Source organism: Acartia tonsa, chromosome 2, assembly GCF_053477335.1.
Source record: "Acartia tonsa isolate MP-2025a chromosome 2, ASM5347733v1, whole genome shotgun sequence".
Taxonomy (NCBI): domain Eukaryota; kingdom Metazoa; phylum Arthropoda; class Copepoda; order Calanoida; family Acartiidae; genus Acartia; species Acartia tonsa.
Genome location: NC_137261.1, coordinates 2,215,259 through 2,242,330, shown reverse-complemented (window position 1 = coordinate 2,242,330; position 27,072 = coordinate 2,215,259). Strand labels below are relative to the sequence as shown.

At 34.2% G+C, this 27,072-nt stretch overlaps 1 protein-coding gene across 1 annotated transcript in view; it reads left to right on the top strand.

Annotated features, from left to right (window-relative positions):
• LOC145312356 (fatty acyl-CoA hydrolase precursor, medium chain-like) overlaps positions 1-27,072 on the top strand; it is a 149,474-nt gene that overhangs the window by 84,440 nt on the left and 37,962 nt on the right. The window contains exons 13-14 of the mRNA XM_080151595.1: positions 17,382-17,483; positions 17,849-17,938. Of these exons, the coding sequence (XP_080007721.1) occupies positions 17,382-17,483; positions 17,849-17,938 (192 nt within the window). The remainder of the gene's footprint in view (positions 1-17,381; positions 17,484-17,848; positions 17,939-27,072) is intronic.

Sequence of the window (27,072 nt, the reverse complement as noted above, 5' to 3'; positions counted from 1 at the left end):
CTTCTGAATATGTTAATTTATTTTCTAGCATGGCTTCGAAAACGATTATTATCCGTAGGATTAGAACCGGTTCTTAGCCATACTAAAAATCATATATAGCAAGATATTAAAGACAATTTTTCCCGACTATTGAATTATTATAATTTTTCATTTTAATATCCACGAAAGGTTGTCATCATAATACGATGCGACAATTACCTATCATTGTAGCGGTTGCACTACTAAAACAAACAGACACAAAAACACAAATAGTTAAATAACACAAAAAGAAAAAGGTTAAAAACTTCTGAAAAAGTTTTTGTTTACCTAATCCAATCAATTTATATCGAATTTTCGGATTAATATTTTTGCACTACTTAAATTGTGTAAGAAATTTGAAATAACACACATTTAAAATTCTCTATATCTGTTAGAAAACCTTTAAATTTTTGTGTGCAGTCACATGAACACGGACATGTGAAATGAGTGTCATTCATTATGGTGACTGAATTTGGGACACCTGCCATATTCGAAGAGGGTGAAGTAATAATAAGGAGCTCTCATAACATAGCGGGGCAAGCTAGAATATGCTTGGACAGACATGGAGCTAAAGCTGGCCCTAATGGGAATACGGAAGTGTCTCAACCTACACCACGACGACTCTTAGGTTCAATTCTTAAGAAACTATGTCTAACCAATCAATCAATGATAACATGTAGTATAAAAGGACAGCCAATTATAAAACTGATTTGAAACGAAATAGGAAAGAGAAATTGTTAAAATTAAAACAAGAACATATCTTGAAAACATTTAATTTATCCCCAAGAAAAATATAAAATGTAAGTTCAGGTTCAGGGCAGAATAGTAGAGGAGGGGGGGGGGGGGCTAAACCCTCTAGAAAAGTGTTAAGCGAAAGAAAAGTTGTGATACAGAATAAAAAAAACGGAGACAGACCAAACCTTATATAATTGTTACCTAACCATATTGTTGTTTTCCTAATGTGCTAATTATTTCTGAGAATAAATATCCATTCTTGCACTTCTTCATGAAGAATTCTAACAGCAAGTTTGATGATGCAAACTAGACACAGATAAATTTTAAGAAAGTTATGGTACAATTAAATGTTAAGTTAAGAAATTAAATACATTATACTATTCAAAAGTCATGCATCAAATCCTGATACAAAGATAAATGCAGGATGTCTATCCGTGTGTGCGTGTCTCGCTGACCGCTGAACCGATATGTTTCTCCTTTACCTTGCAGTAGATAGAATTCGAGTATTTTTTCAAGAAAACATGTTCGTGCTCCTGAATAGTGCAAATTTAAAACTGCATTCCGTTTTCTTGTGTTTGTACGACTTTACCTCATAGGATAACTATTCACTCATTCCTCAACTTATATAATAAAGCAAACACTATAAAATACATAGATAAAAGGTCTGGTAGCTGTTTCTACCTTGGTATCTAGGATTGAGAATAAATAAGACGTAAAAATAAAGAAGTTATATTAGTTAATATTTTGATATATCTCATAATTTTAAAAAAAGCAACACATCCTAAAATTTAATGTAAACCTTTTCAAATGTATCTTCAGAAATATGTAATTTAGAAATGCAATTCACACTTTTCACAAGAATGAACGTACAATGGAGAGTTATAGAGTAAAATTATTTTTGAATACATTGGAAATATAGGCAACTAGCGGATACGAACCTAGAGGCCTCTAGGGGCATATAAATAATTCTTTTCAACCAATGTTAAGATCATCTGTTTACCAAAAAAATATTGGGTTAGTTATTATTTTCCGACTTCTCTTGTGAGGGTGGTGGTACCCTTCCCAAAAATAGCTATAAACCTTTAGAGAACCTCTGAGAAACTACACTGTAAAGTGGAACCATAAAAGTTAACGAAATCCTTTGGTACGCACAAACAGAGATCCTGTTACTTTACTATAAAGAAATACCAATCCCTAAATCTCGGCAATTAAGTAAAGGGTGAGCAAAAAAAAATGCGTACCTTTTTAAAATTCAAATTGCGCGGCTTGTGTTAATAGTAGAAAAATGTTACGCATACCGTTAGAATTGCTAAGAAGTCTATTTTTTGGAAATATAAGAACGATTCCTGTGCTACGCATAGTTTAGGAGCTACATGTTAAAATGTCCCAACTGATGTAAAACTTGACTTGCGAGTAAATTTTAAAATATAACTAAAAGTTAGCGAAGATATTTTGCAAAAAGAGATGCCTACATTTTTTAATTTCAAATACCGCGGCTTGTGGTAATAGTAGAAAAATGTTACGCATACCGTAAGAACCGCTATGAACTGTATTTTTTGGAAATATAAGAACGGTTCCTGTGCTACAAATAATCTAGGAGCCAGGTGGTAATATGTCCCAAAATTTACTCGCAAGTCAAGTTTTAGGTCAGTTGGGACATTTTAACACGTAGCTCCTAAACTATGCTTAGCACAGGAATCGTTTTTATATTTCCTAAAAATAGACTTCTTAGCGGTTCTAACGATATGCGTAGTATTTTTCTACTATTAACACAAGCCGCGCAATTTCAATTTTAAATTGGTACGCATTTTTTTTGCTCACCCTTTAACTCAGCGTAACCTGTTTATTTACAGAAATAATAAAAGTAAAAAAACCTTATTTTCTACCCGGTTAAAACTTTTTATTAAAGATGAGTTTCTGTCATGTAAAGGGACATGGAAAGAAAAATTTTGAATTACAATTGATGTAAAACTATTTTTAAAAGTAAGAAAATAGTAATATATATTCAGTTGGAAAAATCTTTACTAAACAGAAAAGTACCAAAGAGAAAAAACAGAGAAAATTAATAAAAATAGGGAAAATAAGTAATAAATGAATAAGACTAAATCTTTTTATTGAACCCTTGGTCCCTTGTTGTTACAATAAATTTTCCTTGATTCAAAATAAGTGCTATTAATAATAGAAATGCATAGTAATATATTTATATTAATAATATATAAATGCATGCTAATATATTTGTATGCCAAGAAAAAATGTCAATTCTTGATGATTTGGTTGGCAACCCCAGAGCAAAAAAGTGCACAGGTTTTTCTGCAAAAAAGTGGTTTCTTAAGTTGGTTTTACTACTGTAGAACAATACAATTGTTAACTGCTTTTTATTGTTATATACTGGTGTGTTAAAGCTTTCTTATATAAAACCGCCAAAGAAATGAATAGCAGCTGGGATGGGGTTCACCAGGGATAAAAGGAGAAGAATATGCTGTTATGAAGATTAATTCAATTTATATAATTTTTATTATATTATTTCATCATAAAAGGACAGTAAGAGTCAAGGTTTAGCAAGTTTTTCTCTCTCCTTTGAGGCATATTTAAATGAGTTTCATAAATTACAAAAATTGACATAGGATCTATCTTGAACAAAATAAAATCACATTAAAAAAATAATCTGTATCCAAATATCTCTGTGGTTTATTGCTAGGTTAGGGTTGGTGAAAGTAAGAACAAAATGCATTTATTTTCTATTTCTCTAATTTGTTAAAAGGCACCTAGCAGACACACAAAAAATATTCAACTTTATATTGCCTATTCATTAAAAGTAAAAACAAACTTTTGCAAGTTAAATTTCAGCAGGAGTAAATGTGTCTATGGTTATGGAAATTTTGCTTTGTTTTATTGATTTGTGAATTAAATATGAAAATAAAAATTTTTAAAAGTATAGGAATCCCCATGATTAAATGAAGTAAAAGAATGTCCAAGTTTTTTGGGGGGTTCGGTTAAAGATAAGAGTTTTCAAAGGTTCTTGTTGCATAGACAATTATTGTGTTTTTCATTGTGAAAACTTACACCTTTAGAAATAAATCACTGCAAATTATTAAATCACATGTTGGAGTAGCTTTGCTCTTAAAATGTAAAATGTTTCACATAAAAAAAACAATTTTTTGTTTCAGATTTATGTTTTTGATGCATTTTACAAAGGAAAGTTTATATTAGAAAAGTTTGCTCCATAATATTCAATCCTGTTTATGGAAATATTAACTTTTCTACAGGCACTATGTGTTTTTTCTATTGATATATATACATACATATATACATATATTATTATTTATTATATATATTATTTACCTCGTACGGGCGGGATTGCAGTACCGGACCTTATCGACTTGATGTACTGTGTGTTGGAATGATTTTTCTTGTATTCCCTGGCAAGTTCGAACCCATTAATTCCCTTTTCCTTACACCAGAGAATGAGTGTGTTACGCGGCATTCCTAACTATCTCCGCGCGTCGCTTGTAAACAAACAAGAAGCCGCGCATTTTTCCTTTGATGATTCCCATGTGAAGAGCTACGTAAATGAAAATAATGTATTGGTTGAATATACATGCGCTCTAATCCGTGGAAGATCTCAAATAAGCCTTCCTGCTTAGTTTGACATCATATGTGGTAAGAATTTATCTTTAATTCTTAATAATAAGTGTAGTATGGTATATTTTTACGAAGAAATTTAAAACATTAATTTTTCAACAAATAGACCATTTAACTGCTAGCTTTTGACATACGAATATTTTCCTTAATTTTATTGATCATTTGAATCTAAAATTATCAATTTCTGATGCTATTTAATATGTTTCGTGCCAATTTAAAGTTTTTTAGAAATTTTATATTTTTAATTAAATTGAAATCACGCAACCTCGATCTTACAAAAATAATAAACCATTAATATTATGTAATTAATTTTTATATTTTTGTTTTAGACTCACTGTTTTCATGGTAATAAATACACATTTGTAAACTTCGCTATGTTGGTCATTCGGAGGGCTTGGAGATAAGATTTCGAGAACGGCAAGGCATGCGTTCCGAAACAATGAAAACAAGACAGAACAGATGCGGCTAAGAAAATATCTGTGAAGTTTTGTGAATGTGTTGGTTGTGATACCTTACCACGCATTATTATAATCATAATCAGTACAGTTAATTTTTGTGACAATCATGGGTCCTAAAAAGAATAAAGGCGCTCAACTGGGATTGCGGCTGCGCCCAGCCGTCGAGGCCCTAACCAGTGAACTAGATAAAGTGATGAAGTTGGTCAGTGAATCTTCAGAGCTTGATGTTAGACATTTCACTAAGGAGTCAATCCTTGTCCATGACAAGTTCGAGACATTCGATAGCATCATGGTCGGTTTTAGCAAGCTTGGTGTGAGAATCCAAGAGCTTGAGGAGTTTAGTGACATTTATTCTAATATAATTACTGTGCAAAAGGATTATAACGCTCTGAAAGATGCTCTAGATGCTATGGAAGAGCTTAGTGACATTCAAAGTGTTGTTGATTTAGTTGGTGATAATTTGCCTGACCATAAGGCTGAACTATATGATCGATGCTTAAAGATTGTGAAAGTTATTAAAGGGTCATACTTTCCCTTACCAGAACCAATTATAAACACTTTGTCTGCTTTGATGAAACGGCTGGCTGAGGTTAAGCTTGAACCTGTGAAGCCGCCTACAACGACGGCGGGTGCTTCGACAGCATCGCCATTTGTGTCGCCATTTGGCACACCACAGTTCGGCACCGGCTCTATATTCACGCCAGGATATATGAATCGTGTCGACGAACGCCTTCTTCCAAGCTTTGACGGCTCAGAGTCAGCCTACGTAAGTTTCAAGGACAATTTTAAAAAGCTTACCGTAGGACAGGACCCGTCATATTTACAGTTATTGTTGAGCAGTGAAAAGGTTTGCAAAAATAAAGAGTTGAGACTTCAGTTAATTCAGATTCAATTGCATGAATCTCAATGGGCTTACCTCGACGCACGTTTTAAGTCCAAAACACGTCAGATGCTCTGCCTTTTCAACCAATGGGAGAAGAAGCCTAAACCGTCGGACTCCAACCAGATTGTGACAGTCTTAGCAGAGTTTGGTGGTGCAGTTAGCCAGCTCGAGCAGCTGACTAAAGATGATGATGATGAGGAAGTCACCACAAGCCAGTGGTTGACCGTGATCCTTCTGGAGATGTTATCCAAGAAGTTGCCACGTGATTTTCAAGACAAGCTCAACCTGGCGTTGGGCTCGATGGATACCCCAAATATTCCTAAGCTGTTGAAGATTATAGAGGAACAGCGTGGCGCCATTTTGATGAGGTGTTCAATCGATGTAGACACCCCCTCCAAGAAGAAAGGTAATCCTGCGGCCGCAGCTACAGCCGTTGGTAAACCTGGGTCTCCAGCTAAGACCAAGAAGAAACAGCCTTGCCCGTCGGAAGGTTGTAACTCTGATCACCTGTTGTTTAAGTGCTCCAAGTTTAGGGATATGTCTGTTCCTGAACGCAAAGTCTTCATCAAGAAGATAGGCGCCTGTTTGCTCTGCTTACAAAAAGGGCATCGGGTGGCCGATTGTCCCAGAGCCGATAAACTTGGCAGCTGTACCATAGACAGCTGCAACCAGCCTCATAATTCATTGTTACATGAATCTGTTGCTGGTGGACAAGTTGCGGCAGTGTATGAATCACAATTGTTTAGCAAGAACAATTTTATGCTGATGTTGCAGCAGCTCACGGCATTGGCGGCTGACAAACGTCAAGTCACCGTCAATGCCATGTGGGACTCTGGAGCAAATTTGACGTTGATTTCTAGAAGTATTGCCAAGAAGTTAGAGTTGCCATCAACTGGTCGCACAGCTACTATTTCTCTGGCAGATGGAAAGAGCCAAGCATGTCCTACAGTCAAGATTTGTTTGGTTGACCGCAACCGGAATTCACATATTCTGGAGGCGGCGGTAGTGCCCAGCATTGGTACTGAAGAAGGGTTGCGTTCTATTGATCCTACAGCTGCCGCCGACATTTTCAACATGAAGCCTGATAATTTTTCTATGGTCGACGGTAAGATTGATATTCTTATCGGCCATTTAACACCAGCTATGTTCCCGTGTGCAGATAAAATGGTTGGTGATTCTAGACTGTACAGAAGCTTATTTGGTACAGGCTATTTAGTTGTCTCTGCAGATGGCAGGACTGTTGCTAATCCTGTCGCCTGTAAAGCTGTGAAGTTGGAGGTCAGCAAGATGGAGTTCCTGAGTACTGAAAGTTTGGGAATACAGCCGCCATCAATGTGCAGCGGTTGTAAGAACTGCCGTCATTGCGCCGCCATAGCCGCCGGGCAGTCCGCCTTGGACGTGCGTAAGCGGCAGCTGATTGAAGAAGGTCTGACATTAGATCTTGAGAACCATATTTGGACGGCTTCATATCCTTATAAGCAGCCGCCAAGTGTGTTGTTTGATAATTCTGAGCAGGCGTACAAAATCTGCTTACGTGACCGGCAGAGGATGGTCAAAAGAGGTGAATATGACACCTTCTGCCAGGTGTTTCAAGAAGCTGTGTCTCGTGGAGTGTATCAGAAAGCTTCGCCAGAAGACCTAGCTTATACTAAGCCCGTGTATTATTCGAGCCTAGTCTGCGCATATAAAGAGTCTATTTCCACGCCGTTGAGGATATGCGCCAATTCTAGCCTCTGCTGCAAGGGGCTAAGCCTCAATAGTATTATGATGGACGGCCCAGTTCCATTATATACTCTGATGCACAATCTTATCCGGTTCAGAAGTTATAAGTGTGCATTCGTGGCTGATATTCAGAAGTTCTACAATTCATTATTAGCTACCTATGAAGATTCTCAGCTGAAACGTGTTTTTTTCGCTGATACAGTTGATGGAGAGCCGGAGGTCTACCTCACCAAAACCATCAACTTTGGTGAGGCCTTGGCCGGCGATATGGCCGTGACCGCCCTCAGACTCACTGGTCGTATTTTTGGTGGACGTTCCCAGCAGGATGTTCAAGATGTTTATGGATCTGAGAAGATTAGAGGTTGTGATGTTGTAGCCCAGCAGGATGTGTGGAGAGATGTTCAGCAACCACTCAGTTCTGAATTTATTTTGTATCAAGATCCTCCATCGGTCAAATTGGAGACTTGTACTTATGTGGATGACTGTTTGAGCGGTCATAACAGTAAACCTGAAGCTGTCCAGCTGGTCCAAGAGCTGGAAGATATGATTGCGCCTGGCAATTTCAAGTTTAAATCTGTTGTTTATTCTGGAGATGATGTTGACAGTGTAAAAGTTCTGGGCCTTGTTTGGGACCCTAAACAGGATAAGTTGTTCCTACCTGTCAGAGCCAACCACGGCGAGAAGATTAAGGGTAGAAAGTTACTAGAAGATCTGGATCTGGAGGATCTCTGGAGAAGTCTACCTGAGTTGATAACTAAACGAGAAGTTTGGAGAATTGTGCAACAACTGTATGACCCAATGGGTCTAGCAGCGCCATTGCTGCTTAAATCCAAGCTTTGTCTGCGCTCAGTTTGCATACATGGATGCAACTGGGATGATGTTATACCTGGAGAGTTGAGGTCGGAGCTCGTGTCCAGCCTCCAGGACCGTTCGGCACTTGGAAATGTGTCGTTCAGACGTTCGATGGTTCCTGATAAGCCGTTGGGGCTTCCAATGCTTGTTGGTTTCTGCGATGCATCTAACCAGGCCTATGCAGCCATCACCTACCTGAGATGGCCAGTTCCTGGAGGATATGATGTAGTTTTGTGTTGCGCCAAGTCACGTGTCGCACCAGTGAAGATAGAGTCTATACCAAGGTTAGAAATGCTTAGTTGTCTAATTTTGGCAAGGCTTGTGGATACTGTTGTCAGAGCCCTACCTTTCAACATTTCTGGCAAAGTATTTTTTAGTGATAGCAGCTGTGCCCTGGCTCAATTATCCAGTGACAGTGTCATGCTAAATGTTTTCAACAGTCATCGTGTTTCCGAGATACAACAGTTGACGAGCCCTGAAGATTGGAGATGGGTTCCAACCCAACACAACATCGCCGACCTGGCGACGCGCGGTTTGTGTACGATTGAGGATGTACAACCTGGATCTACATACCAGGAAGGTCCAAGCTGGTTGCGCCTGGAACAGGACCAGTGGCCCGTTAAGACGGCGGGTGAGGTAAATGCATCCATTCCCGAGAGCGAGCTAAATCCCAAGATGGCGAAGCTCAAGGTTATGTTCACACAGGTGGTGGACAATGATTTCTGGAGGTCCCTGGCAAGAAGGACCTACAGGCAGGCAAGGAGGACTGTGGCCGCAGTTCTTAAGGCTGCCAACTGCTTTAAAATGCTGCTTGTCAAGAAGCGTGGCATTGCAACAATTGAGGATGGTGTTAGCAACGATGATAGTTCTAGGTATTATGAGAACTATACTTTCACAAATACATACATGGATTCTGTTTGTGACTTGTTTTTGACTTCCTTCAACCAAGAGAAGGAGATGACCATGGACGCCGAGGGAAAATTCGACTCCCTTCAACCCTATCATCACAAGGTCCAGGTTTGTTGGCCCATAGTGGGTCATGATGGATGTTATCCTCTTAGGACATTTACAATATTAAAAATGTCCGGGAGAGGAGATGAGGCTCTTGAGGCCGCTGCTGGAGGCCCCAGGAAAGTTATGAAGGACAGCCCAGGTGTTGTCTTGCTCAGCCGCCACAACAGGCTGGCGCGGCTTATCCTTCAACAGTCCCACGATGAATTGGGGCATGGAGGCCATCGTAAAACGTTGGCGCAGAGCCGCAGGTATGCATGGATCACACATGGCCGCATGGAGGCTATGAAGGTGGTCAAGAGTTGTGCTGCATGTTCCATTGAATATGCCAAGCGTTCGAGTCCCGCAATTGCTAATATTCTGCCAGATCGTGTCGAGCCCTCTGTGCCCTTCAAGGAGGTGCATATGGACCTTGCGGGGCCGATAGAAGTTACGAAGCCTGGCGTTGGCACCAGGAGTTCCAAGACTAAGTACAAAGTCTGGTTGTTGATTGTGGCCTGTAGATTCACACAGGCTGTGTTTGTTGACGTGTTGACCGATTATTCAACTGAAGCCGTGCTGGTCGGCTTGAGAAAACTTCAGGCGTTTTACAATATGCCTAGAAGGGTTACTACAGACAGAGGCACCAATATGGCTGGTGCCAAACGAATTATGGATGAACTTTTGAAGGATACCAGGATGCATTTTGAATGGCATCTTGTGCCCACTGCAGCACACTCGTTCGTAGGTACTGTGGAGAGGCAGGTTGGGCTGGTCAAGCGTGTGTTGAACAAGAAGTTGGCTGGTGCTACTGTAACCTTCAATGATTTATTGGTGTTGTGTGCTGAGACTGCAAGAGTCTTGAATTCTAAGCCATTGACCTATGCCACCCAAGGAGATGACGTCAATTGCTGGAGAATAATTTCACCTGCTGATCTGTTAGGCGGCAGGACCAACGATGCAATCTGCACCTTTGAGACAGGTTGTAAGGAGCCCATCACCAGGAGGCTGGAGAACTTGGAGGAGTTGACCCGTCAGTTCCATCAGGTGTACAAGGAGCAGCTCATGCCTGAGCTACTCAAGTCCGTCAAGTGGCGCAGCAACAAGGTGCTGCTCGAGCCGGGAGACGTGGTGCTGATCGACGATAGCACAAGTTTGATGAAGAAGTTCAGATTGGGGCGTGTGGAAGAAGTGCGCCCAGGTGGGAGGACCGTGGTTTGCAAGTACAAATTATCAGATGACGCAGCCGCCACGAGTAACGAGACTTCCGCAAGACGTCTGCTCAAGATCAATCTACCCAAAGTTTAGTATAAGTATCGTTCTTGTTTAACTTTGAATTTTATTTTCACGGTAGATTTATCAGATATTTTTTTCGAAAGACAAAATACGCAAATTTTGACGCATTTTCGTTTAAACTTTCAAATCGACGCAAGATTTTTTTCATTTGAAATGCAAACTTAAGTTATTTATACGTTTACGCAAGTTTTTTCAATGATTTAAGTCTTTCCGGGACCAGGGATTTTTTTCGCGGAAATTTTCCTAGGTACCTACGCAAATACGAACATTTTTATCCTTGTTTGATTGAATTTCGATATGATAAAAAAGTAACACAATGAGATTTTTTTACATCATACAAATATTTCTTTAAGATTTATTATAATCACATAGATAATTTAATATTACATATATATTAAAATTATTTCTATTTACCTTTTAACCGATGTACCTAAAGAAAATGCAGATTTTTTTCACCTTGAATTAAGTAGATTCTTTGAGTTCGAAGATTTAAGCTTAATAAGACCGCTCTATAGTGTATCTTAGCTCTGTTACCTCGGCCAGACATACTACAGAACGGCAAAACTAAAGCATAAGATAATTTTATTTCGATTGCTTTGATTGATGATTTTAAAGTTTCTTGAATTATTCATGATTCTTTTAATTTTTGATTTGATTTAAACATCACTAATTATGTTTATTTTCAGTTGATGGAGCCCTGCGCCAGAAATCCTGTCGGAAATTATGCAGTATCAAAAAATTGTGATGGAAAGACATAACGTCCGTCAGGATAGCTGGAACATGGCATTATTAATATTTGAAAGATTGGTTAGTTTGTATCTTGAGGGGTTCATTCTAACTGAGGCCCCAAATTGCCTTAATTTTGACTGTATGAATATGTACAAGTTGCTTTCTTCTTAAAACAGAGAGAAATTGCAAACTCAGCATTTAGAGAAGTTCTTTTCTTATAATTGAGCTTTTGTTTTATTTTGGTAATTTAATTTGCATATTTCAATTGCAATTTTATTTTACGCAATTTTGATTCACGAAGATTTAAAATTATGAAATTTTAATTTTCCGATGTTTGATGATTTTTTTTACAGTCATATTTTATTTAGATTTAAGTGTCTATTTTATTAAAACATGTTAGATTTAAGGATCTTACCTATCTTATCTAAGAAATGTCTAGATGTAAGCCCGAGTATTTTTCCGCTGGAGAAAATGCTAATTTTTGAGAAGTTTTTTATGAAATTTTACTTTTCTTTTCTAGCAAAAAGATTTAGTAGAAAAAATGTCATTATTTAATCTTTCTTTCTTTTGATTTAAAAGTTTGAGTTGATTATTTAGTTATTGATGCGATTTTTAATATAAAAATCATCTGCCTATTATTATGTAGGTACCTAATCAAAGTTTAGGTACTATTGATTATTAATTCATGTATTCGCAATTACATGGTCTGTAATTCTAACTTTAATTGAGATTATGAGGCCATGATATAATGAGATGTGTGAGTGTTAAATGTGCATTTCATGAATGTTGAATGCTTTTCCCATTCCTTATTCCTATCCTTATGTGGTAGTGGAGTCGGTTTGAGTTATTGTGGTGTTCGTAAGTTACCATAATTAATTTTAGGCCTGATGGCCATGCCATTTTAAACTCTTGTAATTTATGCGTTATGAGATTATGATTTTGTGGACACTGTCTGCACGCATGATACTAAGATGAGTTATTGTGTTCGATTCCCAGTGACTAGACGGGTGTGTGTTGGAATGATTTTTCTTGTATTCCCTGGCAAGTTCGAACCCATTAATTCCCTTTTCCTTACACCAGAGAATGAGTGTGTTACGCGGCATTCCTAACTATCTCCGCGCGTCGCTTGTAAACAAACAAGAAGCCGCGCATTTTTCCTTTGATGATTCCCATGTGAAGTGCTACGTAAATGAAAATAATGTATTGGTTGAATATACATGCGCTCTAATCCGTGGAAGATCTCAAATAAGCCTTCCTGCTTAGTTTGGCATCATATGTGGTAAGAATTTATCTTTAATTCTTAATAATAAGTGTAGTATGGTATATTTTTACGAAGAAATTTAAAACATTAATTTTTCAACAAATAGACCATTTAACTGCTAGCTTTTGACATACGAATATTTTCCTTAATTTTATTGATCATTTGAATCTAAAATTATCAATTTCTGATGCTATTTAATATGTTTCGTGCCAATTTAAAGTTTTTTAGAATTTTTATATTTTTAATTAAATTGAAATCACGCAACCTCGATCTTACAAAAATAATAAACCATTAATATTATGTAATTAATTTTTATATTTTTGTTTTAGACTCACTGTTTTCATGGTAATAAATACACATTTGTAAACTTCGCTATGTTGGTCATTTGGAGGGCTTGGAGATAAGATTTCGAGAACGGCAAGGCATGCGTTCCGAAACATACTGTCCAGGTCCTGGTCCAGCAATCCAGGAGAACTAAGGATGACTAACGCACCCTTCTCTGTCCAAACACCCAAGGATATTAGGCTAAGTAACATCCATCAGACAACCAACTCTCTGTGATGCACGACCTTTGTCTGAGAAGTCCCAACTGTGCATGGTAACGAGTTGCGCCTGTTTTGGGCCAAGGCATTCCCCCTACTCTAACTATTTATGTCGCGCATCTGACATAGCAGCAGTAGGAACCATTTTTAACGTCTTTAGTTATGACGCGGTGTCGGCCCGAGATTCGAACCTATCACCTTCCCGACGACGAGCGGATGCGCTACGTGTTGAGCCACGGTCGCGGGTATATATATTATTTAGTGAAATAACTTGTTTATTATGTGATTTATAAGTGGATTTTCAGTTTGTATTACAAATAAGAAAACATTTTGAAGTTAAAAGTTTAAGTACAATTCTTCTTTGATTTTTATAGCCAGCCATCACAGGCATCTTAAAATACATTCTAGTTCCATTATTTTATAACAGTATATAAGCCTGTTAAAAATCTTAATTACCAAACATTTTATATCAAAACTTTAATTTAGTTTACTGCTTAAATTCATTCAAGCGCCAATTAAACATGATCAAAACAATTTATTCATTACTTTAGTTTACATTTCTATGTAAACTTGTATTATGTATGAATGTATTTATTTGGTAACTTACTTGAGTAGGCTTTCAGGAATAATGGGTATTTCCTATTTATTTAGGTTTAAACTGTAATATTCAGATATTAAGGTACTTTGATAAAAAGCTTTATTTAATAATTGAGTAGCAAAAGATTATCTCCAGACAAATAGGGAAAACAAAATTGGCTTGTTTGGAAAATTTCACAATGGTCAAAGTAAATAATCAGCAACTTTTTATTTCTGAAACAATTTGCATTATGCATTTATAGAATTGTGTTTAGTTACTCAGACACAAAGCCCTACAAAGTGCAACCAGAAAAAGGACTACATAATAATAGCAATTCCAGCAATTTAGATCTCAGACATAAAGCAAAACAAAGTGCAACTGAATAAAATGCTTTAGTAATGATAAGTAATTGGCCACTAGCATTTTTTTTAGCACAAAAAAAATTTGAATATTTGCAAAATATAACCTAATTATGGTTATTTAAAATGAAAACAATGAGACCTATAACTGCACAATTTATTCGAAAGTTTTGCTTTAATGATGATAGGTTTTAGGTACACGGTAAAGGGAAAAGGGGTAAGTAGAAACAAGTATTTGAAGTGATGATCTTTTAATATTATGATCCAACTTCATAATCAAAAAAATATATTTGAGCAAGCTATCAGAAATTACGTTTAGCTATCATGTAGTTTTTAATTTGAATGAACACTCATATCTGTATTTTGCACTGTGTATCAGTAAATTGTGTATGTGATGATCTACAAACAACTTGACTCTATCAATTAAAGTTTCACCTCTGTGCAGACAGACTCTGCAATCATGTCAGCTTGTTATTCTAAAGACATGTCATGGACAGACTGTTATAAGCTTTAATTTCAGAAAGAAACTTTAAATTCAAACAAGATCGAATTAATGGTCATAACATTTAACACCCCAGCATGCAATGAAAGAAAATAGAAATTAAAATAAGGGAAAATTCTTGTAGTTTTGGAAATAATGAATGGGGCATTTATATCCCAATAATATTCTTGGAGTAATGTGTTTAATTCATTGAAAATATCTGGAGAGGGGAGGGGAAGGGGGGTGAAAGTTGGTTAAGAGGTCGTACATTTATAAAAGTGTAAGTAAAATATTGTTTTTCTCCTTTTTAACAACAAAAAAAAGTGATAAAAGTAACAATAGTAATTTATTTTGTTTTTTTGCAAAACAATACGTTATGCAATTTATTTATTTCTTTTCCAATTTATATAGTTTCTTGTCCAGTTTTTGAAACAGCGATTAAAAATAAATGGGTTTTTCTATTGCTCAAATTTGAGTGTAAAAAGTGTGTTGTGATAAAAAGAAAGAAAAATGACAAATTGTTTTATCAATTTTTATTTCAATCATATTTTGCAAAAAAAATCTACTTATTTTCAAAAAGTAATATTTACATAATTAACTCTATAATTATAAGCATATATGAGTTATTGTCTAAAATTACCCTTTTATAGGCATTTTTCATCTGGTTATTTTTTGTCTCATCGAGGTTACACTGCTACTGCGTTTGGTTTATATTAGGCAATTCTAACCTTTGTGGATGTATAAGTAGCATAGAATATTTATGACCTGACCAGAAATGTTAATAAACATTATAATATTAGGACATATTTAGAAAAGTAGCTGATAAATAAACTTTAAAAAAAAATTGTAGTCTATTGTAATGTTATTTATACAAAAAAATAAACTTTTAAAGGCTCCACTGTTAATTTAACTTTCCATCAGTTATTTGCCTGACGTTTGTATTCATCATGCATAGAGCTAAAAATACGGTTCTGACTCCTTTTTAATGATATGCAGTGAGCCAACTGTTTTATTACCAGAGTTTTGTAATTCTCTGCTTCGCGGACAGGAAATATATTTTTAATTAGAAATAAAAGGATGATAAAATACAAATAGAGACAAATTATTAAAATTTTTTGTCTCTTTTAAGAAATACTAGCGGCTACGCCCCTAGAAACCTCTAGGGGCACTTAAGGTAGGAGGGGGAAAAGTCGACCTCATCCCATTTTAAATTTGAGTTTCAAAAAATATAAAAAAAATATTTTTTGGGGGAAGGGGGGTAAAGACACCCTCCCCAAAAATAGTTTAAAACCTTCCCAGGACCTATAAGAAGTGTTACTGTAAAGAAGAACATTATCGGTTCAGCGGTTAGCGAACTCCTTCGGGACAGACAAAAAACGGTTACTACTTTATATAATAGGATAGCCAATTGATAATCTCAAGCAATGTTTTTATACTACTTTTTAAAACTTTTAAAAAAGGAATAGAGTGGCTTATCTTTTATTGCCATATCCAGTTATTCTAAATGAAATGGAAATAAATGTAAAATATATAATTACAGCTTTATCCTTATTTTAAATAAAATTAATTATATTATTCCATCTAAAATAAATATCTAAACTGTTTAGAGAACTGTGAAACAGGAAAAGAGAATATTCAAATAAACACCTATAAATTGGATTTGGTGTTGTCAGGCGAAATTCCATACACATTTTTGGCCAATAGTGTCCATACAAAAACGCTTTTTTTAAACACACTTAGTGTGTTCTAAAAACCTTAGTTTTCTTTGGATGTCTCTAATGTATAATTTTAAACAAGGATGACAACATCCATAAAAGCTAAGCACTGAAACGGTAGGACAAACGGACATGAAAACTTATATAGTGTCAGAACTGAATAATCAAAATATAAATGTATAAGAGTCGAAGCAAAACTGTAAGTAAATTTGTTGAAAACTGCTTTATACAGGATATTGTTCATGGACATACTTACATATTTAGGACTTGATTATAGAGTTGCTTCGTTTACAACATTATACTTCGTTGTCCCAGGAATCAATATACCAAAAATCAGATCAATCGGATGATTATATCACATAAAAATTTGTTGTTAAAAAAGTAAAAAAATCAACATGTTTAAAATGGACGTACGGACATTTTGGTAATGATTATAGAGTTGCTACGCTTTCTAAATCGTACCTAACTACTACAGGAATCACCATGCAAAATTTGAAATAGATAGGACAATTCTAACATGCCTAAATTAACGAAAAAAGCTATCCGTTACGGACGTACGGACGGACGGACGTACGGACGGACCGACCCTAATTATAGAAAAGCTTCGCTTTTAATTATTTAATTTTAGACACCTTAAATAACATTATAAAGTTGTATGGTTGATTTCTCTTATTTATCAAATACTAAAGGCAGCTCATTTTCCCAAAAAAACGTAGAAAATTTTGACTTATATAAAAGTTTTATTGCTGCTACTTAAATTAAAATTTTTAATTTCTTGTTTAAAAATGAAAAACACCTTGTCTTGTAGTAAAAAAGTAAATCTTGGTAAAAGTAATTCATGAATGTTTTCCTGTAATGTTCAATCTTATTAGAATAGTTATTTATCGCATCGTATTATAGACAGCTTTCCGTGGATATATTTTAAGATTAAAACCTATCTTGAAAGGGCTATCAAAACTGTTATTATTTTAAGATTTTAAAATATTCTTAGAAAATGGTCTTTAATTCGTAGCTATACCTGATTTTTCAGCACCGCCTGAGAACCGATTTAAATCCAGCGGATATTAAACAGTTTCTGAGCCATACCGGAAACAGTGTGTGACAAATTGAATATATTTCAGCGGAGAGACAAGATTTGCGACAGTATTTGGACCATCCTATGACGGCATTGTTGTTCATTCATTCAAGAATAAAGTCGGGGAGTATCTGGAGAGAATGGCCAGGTAATTTTTTCCTGGATCGAAAGGGTTAAGACAATGGCCGATAATTTGATTTACGTCCCCAATGATAATGCACAAGTCCCCACAAATATTAAACCAACAAATGAGAAATCATTATTTTAAAACTTTTGTGACTAGTGTAAAAAACAGTCAAATCCCTTCCTGAATTTTCTACCATAAACATAGGTGCTAATCCATTCTTTCCAGCTAACAGTTTCGGGCCATCTGATAGCAGAACGAGTTTGGGGGAAGTAAATATCTATTAGAATATTACTACATGGTATTATAAAGATACAAAGAAATGATGCATATTGCCTTACTTGAGATTGAATTTATTTTTTTATAGGATTAAAAATCTAATTATTTAGATATGATATGATACTTGGAACAACATCTGGCGAAGGATATATAGTCCTCAACAATGATGAGCTTGAGTTGGGCTTGGAAACGGAAAATAGGTAAGAGTTATTTATTGAGTGGCTTTGTTCTTTGCTCTTTTCTTTTATTCTTTTTAAAAAATGTTCCAATATTTTGATAATCAAAAACCAAATTCTCTGTTTTCCTGCAATGAAAAGTATACTGAGGGAAAACTTAGGTAAATTTTTACATACTTACATTATACATTATACATATTATACAAATGTATTTGTATGTATGTTAAGTTGGAGGGATATAGCAATACAAAATATATTCATCTTCATCTTAATATCAATATTGTATATTCTACCTAAGAATATATAAATATTGGGGAGAAGAAAGGATTATGGATTAATTCAACCGTTATATTCATATCTAGAAGCTCTTTAATAATACAACACACAGACTAAATTACTAATGGTAGGGTAATACAGAGACTTAATTACCAATGGCAGGCCAGTATACATTTTCATTGACCAATGGTAGGCCATTTTTTATAGACTCTTCTCTGTCCCTGGAATGTAAGTAATGCAAAGAACTAGTCATTAACCAGCATCACCAATTTTCCCTGCTCTTCATTCTGTAACCAGGGAAAGATATTAATATAATGAAGTACAAATATCGTTTTTAAACTGTTGATATTACATATAATTACACATATTCTCTCTTTAACTAGGCTCATAAGCAGTCTGTAACAGGTTTAAACTCTGCGGCTATACAAAATTTAAAAAAAAAACGAAGACTGTCATGTTTATTTGAAAAAGTTTAATTATTTTGTGACTTTTTTAATCTATTATGCGGCTGAATAATAATAATGTTCATTAGCTACTAGTTGCGACTGCAAAATATTTAATATTGACGCGTGGCTTATTATTGGCTGTCGTTAATGGATGGTAAATATGGCTATATAGTTAGGGATTAGATATGCAAATCAAATTTTAAAAAATTACGGACAAAGCTTTTTGTTTAAAAGAGGATTTCATATTTGATTATATTGGCACTCTAAAGTTGTACTGCAATTGTACTTTTTTGTATATTAGAATGCCTAAACCTTATCTCTTAGGAGCATGCAATGTAAAAGAAGTAAATAACAAATTCATTTACATTATTTAATATTTATTCATGTCCTCTCTTTCATCATATATTTCTTTTGAATGCACATAATATACTAATAACATTTTCTGAATACACAACTATTCACAAAAGCATGAATTTTTTTATATGGTATCTTTTTGCAAAGTCTTTATGGATTATTCTTTTAAGCAAAGCTTTTCTATTTGTATAGTCGGTCTGTCCATTAGAGGATTTAATCTTTAGGCATGTTAGAATCCTCCTACCAATTTTAAATTTAATAGGTTGCTTCCTGTAATAATTTGGTCCATTAAGTCCTACAGAAGTAACATGCCTCTTTATAACCAAGGAGATTTACAATTATTGCATAAAATCTAATAATTTTTTTGTCAGTCTTTTTAGTAGCGAAGCTACTCTATAATTTGAAATGTCCGTCTGTCCGTCTTAGTTTGGGGGAAACGTGATTACTTGGCTCCTCTAAAAGATAAAAGGCTGAAATTTTTTGACAACATTCCCATTATTAAGGAGCACAATTAACTATAAAACATCAATGGCAGTCGGACCGCTTTTTAGCAGGTTTTAGGCTATTTTTGTATTTTTCACATTTTTCTCCATACCTTTGGTGTTTATGGTTCGATTTCCAAAATTTTTTAAGTTATAGATATCAAAATTAAATTTCTTGTTTAAAGAAAAGAACCATGACGGCCAGAATGCCTTTTTGCAGGTTTTTGGCTATTTTCAAATTTTTTCCTTATTTTTCCATATATCTGATGTATATATTCCAATTTTTAAATTTTTTTAGGTTCAGGTAATAAAATTAAATTTCCTGCCTTTTTTGTGCTTCGCTACTTATACAATAATTATACTTCTCTAGTTCAACATATGTTTTCCTAATACTTTTCATGTCTGAGATTATGTAAAACATGGGTCCAAATTGTTCAGTTCTTAATGACAGTAGACAGACGCACATTTTAGAGCATTAGTTTCTTACATAAAAAACTGACTTAACACCCTCTATCAAAACAACAATACTATATCATTCAAGAAACATATTTATAACCACCGTTAGTTAGTGAATTAAGTTTAAATATAGATTTTGTGATTTTATTTGATAATGATTCTATTTTCTAAAAGATACCTGTGATTTGAAATTAAACTCCACTCAGTGGGCAAGTATTATCCAAAATTTAAGTAAGGAATTTTAAAAGTCTTTCATAAAGCAAAGATTGTACCTTTCTACCCAATTACCATAACAATCTGGAATTCAAACATGTATTTTTTTGTATTTCCAAAAGCTTTCATTCTGACGATCTGGCAGTGGCATGCACAGGGTTTAGTCACAGGGGGGAGTTTTAAAGGGTCAAACAAGAGGGATGTTATTTTATTGTCAAGAGGTTTAGATACACTCCCTTAGGTGTCCACCCTATTACATAATTAAATACACAAAAGTCCCAAAAGTACCTCCAATGTAAATTGACGCCTGAAATTCGTAAATATTTTTACTTCCCCCATAAATTTAAGGGGGGGATTGACTTTTTTTTAACTTGGTACACCTCTTGTCTCATTTAGGGGAGTGTAACATGGGGGTGTAGACCCATGTCAAGGGGCGTGTATACAAATTCCCTCTAAACGCCTCTGTATGTCATTAACTAAGCATTTCAATGATGCATATAATTGATCAGACTTTAAAATAAACATAATATATGGCTTTAAGCATTGTGATTACACAGTCATAAATTACACAAATATTTCATTCAAGTTTTCTTTCTTTCGAATATTTATCTCAACTCTTCAATAGAAACAGTTTTAAGTTGTATTAAAATGACCTGAATTCTTTTACAGAGTAAAGAATTTAATTTAAATCTCCTTGGAATAGTTTTAAAGAATGAAACTTTCTGTTTGGAAAATTAGGAATGGCATTTTAAGAGCCTTTTAAGTTTTACATACATTTTTGTTACATAATCATTTTATATGCAAAGCAACTTTATTATTTCTAATGTCCGTCAATACTTTTTAAAAGCGAAGCTTTTCTATAATTAGGGTCGGTCCGTCCGTCCGTCCGTCCGAGATAGATAGCTTTTATTCGTTTATTTAGGCATGTTAGAATTGTCATATCGATTTCAAACTTTGCATGATGATTTCTTTAGTAGTTAGGTACGATTTAGAAAGCGTAGCAACTCTATAATCATTACCAGAATGTCCGTACGTCCATTTTAAACATGTTGATTTTTCTACTTTTTAAACAACAAATTTTTATGTGAACTATTTATCCGTTTGATCTGATTTTAGTAAATTGATTCCTGGGACAATAAAGAACAATATTATAAGCGAAGCAATCCTATAATCAAGTCCTAAAAATGTAAGTATGTCCATAAACATTATCCTATATCAAGCAGTTTTTCAACAAATTTACTTACAATTTTGCTTTGACTCTTATACTTTTATATTCTGATTATTCAGTTCAGACACTATACAAGTGTTAATGTCCGTTTGTCCTACCGTTTCAGTGCTTCGCTTTTTTGGATGTTGTCATCCTTGTTTTTCTTCTGAAAAGTCACTTTCTCAGCTGCGGTAAAGGATAGACTGTAGACATTTTTCAACAATATTTACTTGGCTCCTATGTAATATAGACAGCTGTATTTTCTGTGAAGATACCTATGTGGACAATTAACTTTAGAAAATATATAACGGTATTCTAATAATATCTTATTAAAATCAAGTGCCTTTTTTTCAAACTTGCACGAGATGTCTTACTCTTTGAATAAGAATACAATTTTTGATTAAAAAATAAGTTTTATTTTGTTTTATTTTCTATCAAATCGGATTAAGAAATTACCGTCCTAATCTTTGCTCAAAGGGATATAAAAAAGTGTAAGAAAAGGAGCATTAAAACATTTTCTTGTGAAGAAAAGATTAACCTTTTGGAGAAAACCTTTTCTAAATGGATTTAGATTTTTTCTCATGGGAAAGGGATAAATAAATAAATAAAAACTTTCTTTTAAAAGTGTTGATATTTTGAAATCGTCAACCGCAAGCATGCCACTAATTTGTTGGCGTTTAAGTGCTAATAGATAATAGAGAAGGTGAATTGATAAAAATTTTTTACAATTAATTTTCAACCATTAAGTCTTTTAAACTATGTTGCTTTTCTAAATACTAGCGGCTGCGCTCCAAGCATATAGAAGCTCTGTATTCAAAGGATACAAACTTAGATATGAAAATAAATAGCCTAAAACCATCCAGGGACCTGTAAGAAGCTTCGGTAAAATTGAGAACTCAATCGGTTCATTAGTTATCGAAATCTTAAGCTACAGACAAAAAAAAATCCTTACTTCTTTATATTACAGGAAGAATTGAATGAAAAATTTTTAGATAAGAGCTATAAAAATTACATTCTGGGGTATTAAATTCTCTTAATAACAGTTAATCCAAATTTTCTCATCACTTTACATCTGAGTTATTTTTAGTAGAGAAGCTACTATATAATTACTTTGTCTGTCCGTCCATAAGTCAATCCTTCAGTCTGTAAGACTATGAAGGAAATGTGATTTTTGTCTGTCGGTCAGTCAATCATGCTCAAAATATAAAGATTAAAAAAATGTGAAAAAGGTTTCGTGATGAAAGGTTTCCTGTTTTTTTTTTATCTCAATGTAGTTATATTCTTGAATTTAACAAATGCACTTTAAATCTACTAGTCCCCATTCCTATCAATGATTGTTTTGTGCATTGCTATTTATGGATCTCGACATCCTTGTTTTCTGTGAGCAAAAAATAATGTTTTCTGTTGAAAACAATCTTCACACTTAATTGGGTTCCAATATTACCAAATGTTTTAGAATAACAGTAATATTTGATGTCCATGGAAGCATTTAAGTGTAATGTGATATTGATCTTGCTGAAAACTTTAAATCCCGACTCTTAGTGAGGTAATTGGCTAATTTAGTGAAAATAACATGGACATGTTTTTTTTCAAGTAATGAGCAAATAATTACAAAACTAAATTATTTTGTAGAGGGTCACTTTTAATTGGTAGGGTGTAAGAACCCCCCAAAAAGGTAATAAAACCTTCCCAGGCAGATAGAGAAACTTCATATTACTTAAATTAAGAAATAAGACATCAAACATATGGAAGTACTATTATAAAATAATAATAAAAGATTAATTACATAAAAATAATTAGTTTCCGAATATCAATTTTCTGATGATGTAAAAAACAATAATTAAATAATTAATGATCTTCTAGAAATCTAGAAGTCCTACAATAATCATACAATATTTAATTAACAAGGAAGATAAAATGCAAGAGAAAATGAACATTGGAATATAAATATACTGTAAAAATAAGTTTTATAAAAAAAAAATGCGGACCACTAATTTTGTCCGCTGATTTATCTGGTGGTTGTATCGAAAGATCTCGCTTACCGCCAGACCGCCAAGTGAAACTTTTTAAAGGTCCCTTAAAAATATACCTTAGAAAAAATACGCCCTCTTCGCCAACAGTAAAATTTGTGAACACTTGCATAGTCGTTAGTTCATAGAAATTATTTGTTTTTGGTTGATAGACCCTACAAAGCCTATAGATTTTGGAAGAAATATTTATTGGGCCAGTTGTATCCTTTCGTTAAAAGCTATGTCTTACAAACATCCAAGTACTTGAAATATTGTGTGCATACATGTGAATATAAATTAAGGTTACACCCATCTTTATGTGCCACTAATCTTTTTATAGAATCGCCCTACCTCCATCGTCCTAGATATTTCAGGAATAAAAATAAATCCAGTAAGGCTAAAGTATTGTAATAGTTGAGGTTTAAAAATCATCAATTCATATTTTTAGTAGCGAAGCTACTCTATAATTCGAAATGTCCGTCCGTCCGTCTGTCTTAGACAAAGTGGGGGAAACGTAATTTTCTCGGCTCCTATAAAAGATAGACAGCTGAAATTTTTAGTGAATATTCCCCTAAAATATGCGCATCTAATCTATACATTGTTTTGTCCATCTGTTTGTTAATTGGGGTGCTAGATTGATTCCTAGATTTTTTTGTTTTCGTAATTTTCTCGACTCCTTTCTTAAGACAGACGACTGAAATTTTTTATAGATTAAGTAAATTTGCATCCTACATATTTTTACTAAGTTTCATTAAGATTTGTATATTGGTTGGGGTGCTAGATCGATTGTTTTACGTTTTGTTTCTTAGCCTAATGCTTTAAAAGATATTATACATTTTTAAAAGGTTTTGTGATGTCATTTTAACATACTCAAAATATTATTTTTTTCTGATGGCTTCGCTACTTATGGATGTTGTCATCCTTGTTTTAAACTAAGGGAATGTTAATGACAATAAGATTAATAATAATCGACAACAATTTCATCCCTAAAATGTTTAGAAAGCGGGTATATAAAACATAGACGTGTAAGGGGGGGGGGTAATGGGGCGATTTCCCCCCCCCCCCCAAATTTTTTTTCATTTTACCCCCCCCCCATTCAAAATTTTCCCCTACCCTGGGGGTGCCGTAGGCACCCCCAACCATTTAGGAGGGGGTATTTACCACCCTCAAACAATTTTGGGGGGGGGTAAATACCCCCCTAAAATAGAAAATCTCTAACAAAAAAAATTTTTGTGCGCTTCGCGCGCATTTTTAATACAAAATTTTTGATAAAATTTAAATTACCCCCCCCCAAAAAAAAATTTTACCCCGGGGGTAAATTTTGGGGGGGGGGGGTAAACAAATTTTACACCTGCCAACAGATTTCAGGGGGGGATAATTACCCCCTCCAAGCAAATTTTACCCCCGGGGTAAAAATTTGGGGGGGGGGGGGGGTAAAAAAATTTGCCATTTTACCCCCCCCCCAAAACCGAATTAACCCCCCCTTAAAAAAATTTTACCCCCCCCAAAATAAAAAGCTTGGACGCCCCTGATATAAAATGAGTATAATGAAACTCTAAAACCAAATGTTTAAAAATTGGAAATTTTTCACTTTTAATTTCTGAAACGTACGCTCACCCTCATTGAGGGTTTCCTGCACTGCGTCGTACTAGAGATGTTAATGCTGGTGTATGTCTAGTGCCCTAAATTAATGGTAATTGTTTGAGGAATGCATTGACCCATACATAGGGATTGTTTAGAGTTGCTTAACACATACACTTAGGGTAGATGGCAATACGTTCTAGTTAAATTTGAGGATGCCTTGTGTTTATTGAAAGAATACATTGTCTATTGTAGGAAATAATTTTCCAGTATGGCTTTGAAACCCATTGATATCCGCTGGATTAGAACCGGTTCTCAGTCATACTGAAAAATTATGTATAGCATCGTATCACAGACTATTTTCTACGGGTATAAAAATGAAAATCATAAAATTAATAAATTTTAAAACAGCCTAAGGCCCGGGCTAACAAAACTAGTTTCGTCTTATAATTTTTCATTTAATATCCCAGTAAAGCAGTCTTTAATACGATGCGATACATAACTAAACTAGAATTTTACCTACTCCTTCAATCCTGTGAGACCTGGAATACATAGAATATACATATTTTCCTTGATTACAGCCAATCTTACCAATCTTTACATGTCTTTTAATCTCTTTAATGCCTTCAATGGCAGCTTTCTGTTTGTGTGTGTGTGTGTGTGAGTGTGTGTTTGTAATGTTTTGTGATATTTTTGGAAAAACACACTAAATAAACTACCCTTTATCTTTTATGTACAGGAAAGTATAAACGTTAAAAAGTAAAAAAATAAGCATGTTTGAAATAGACAACTTTTCTCATCATAACACACTGTTACAGGAATTATCATTCAAAGTTTGAAATCGATAGGACAATCATAACATGGTTAAATTTACGACAAGAAGTATCCCACAAGAATGGACAGACGGGTTAGCTGACCTTATTTACAGAAAAGTTTTGCTTTGAAAAACTATTCTTTTCTCAATAATTGATATAACCAACCCTAATGTATAGTATAATCTGTGTACATACAGATTCATTAATATTCTACTCTTAATTAATTTATCCAAGTAATATTAATCTTTATCAAGCAAGGACAATTATGTTAATGAGAAGTGCAGCAATATCGCATTTATATGTCAGTAATTATTTATTTTTTCTCAGGGTATATTTATATTTTTCTTAATTAAACAATGGGGTATTCCTGTCCAGTTTTTTGTTTAGGAATGAATATTTCTTACCTGAGGGAATAAATGATGGACCGATAGGTCATCATTTATTCATTTTGTTTAGGAATGAATATTTCTTACCCGAGAGAATAAATGATGGACCGATAGGTCATCATTTATTCATTCCTAAACAAAAAACTGGACAGGAATATCATTCTCATTTAAACAAAAAACTCATTTTTTTATGCTAAAATGTAGTTTAATTTTGGTTTTTAATTTTCATTTATTTCCCGGCTATGATAATTTATATCAAGTTTCTTTTAATAATTAATAAAAATTATAAAATTTTCCCAAAAAAAATTAAAAATCTTATAAAAATGACTACCTCCGGGAAATAAATGAATATTTATATCCACTATTTAAGGGGTTGTTTATATGGGAATGACAATTTCATCCATAAGCATCAACCATATGTCATAAAAAAAGTCATGAACTGTAAAGGATTAAATACCAAATTTATAAAGTTAAAAAGTTATGTTAATATCCTTATTTTGGATAATCTGCACTACTAAAGTCGATTTAGTGTACACGTTTCTTTTCTCTGAAGATATTTCAGATTTTTAAATTAGGGATTAATATATGTAATATAGAATTTACTTATTTTTCCAAGATTTTTAAACGTGCTTACAACCGTTCCCACAATCCTAATGATAATAAAGATATAGATACATACTCTAAAAAGTCAACAAGAAAACAGTAGAGGAATATTCCGGCCATTTTATTGGTAGGAATGTGTAAAGAATTTGGTGCGGAACGGCGGTAACTTTTTCATTTCATTCCAATAGTAAGTCAGCTATAAATAGAATATATGAACAACGAGTAGTTGAATTTCTTAGAAAAATTTGGTCGTATTATTGGAATGAAACGCAAACAAATAAACAAAAGGGGTCATCTGCAAAGAACACCTCTCTAAGTTTGACGGATTTT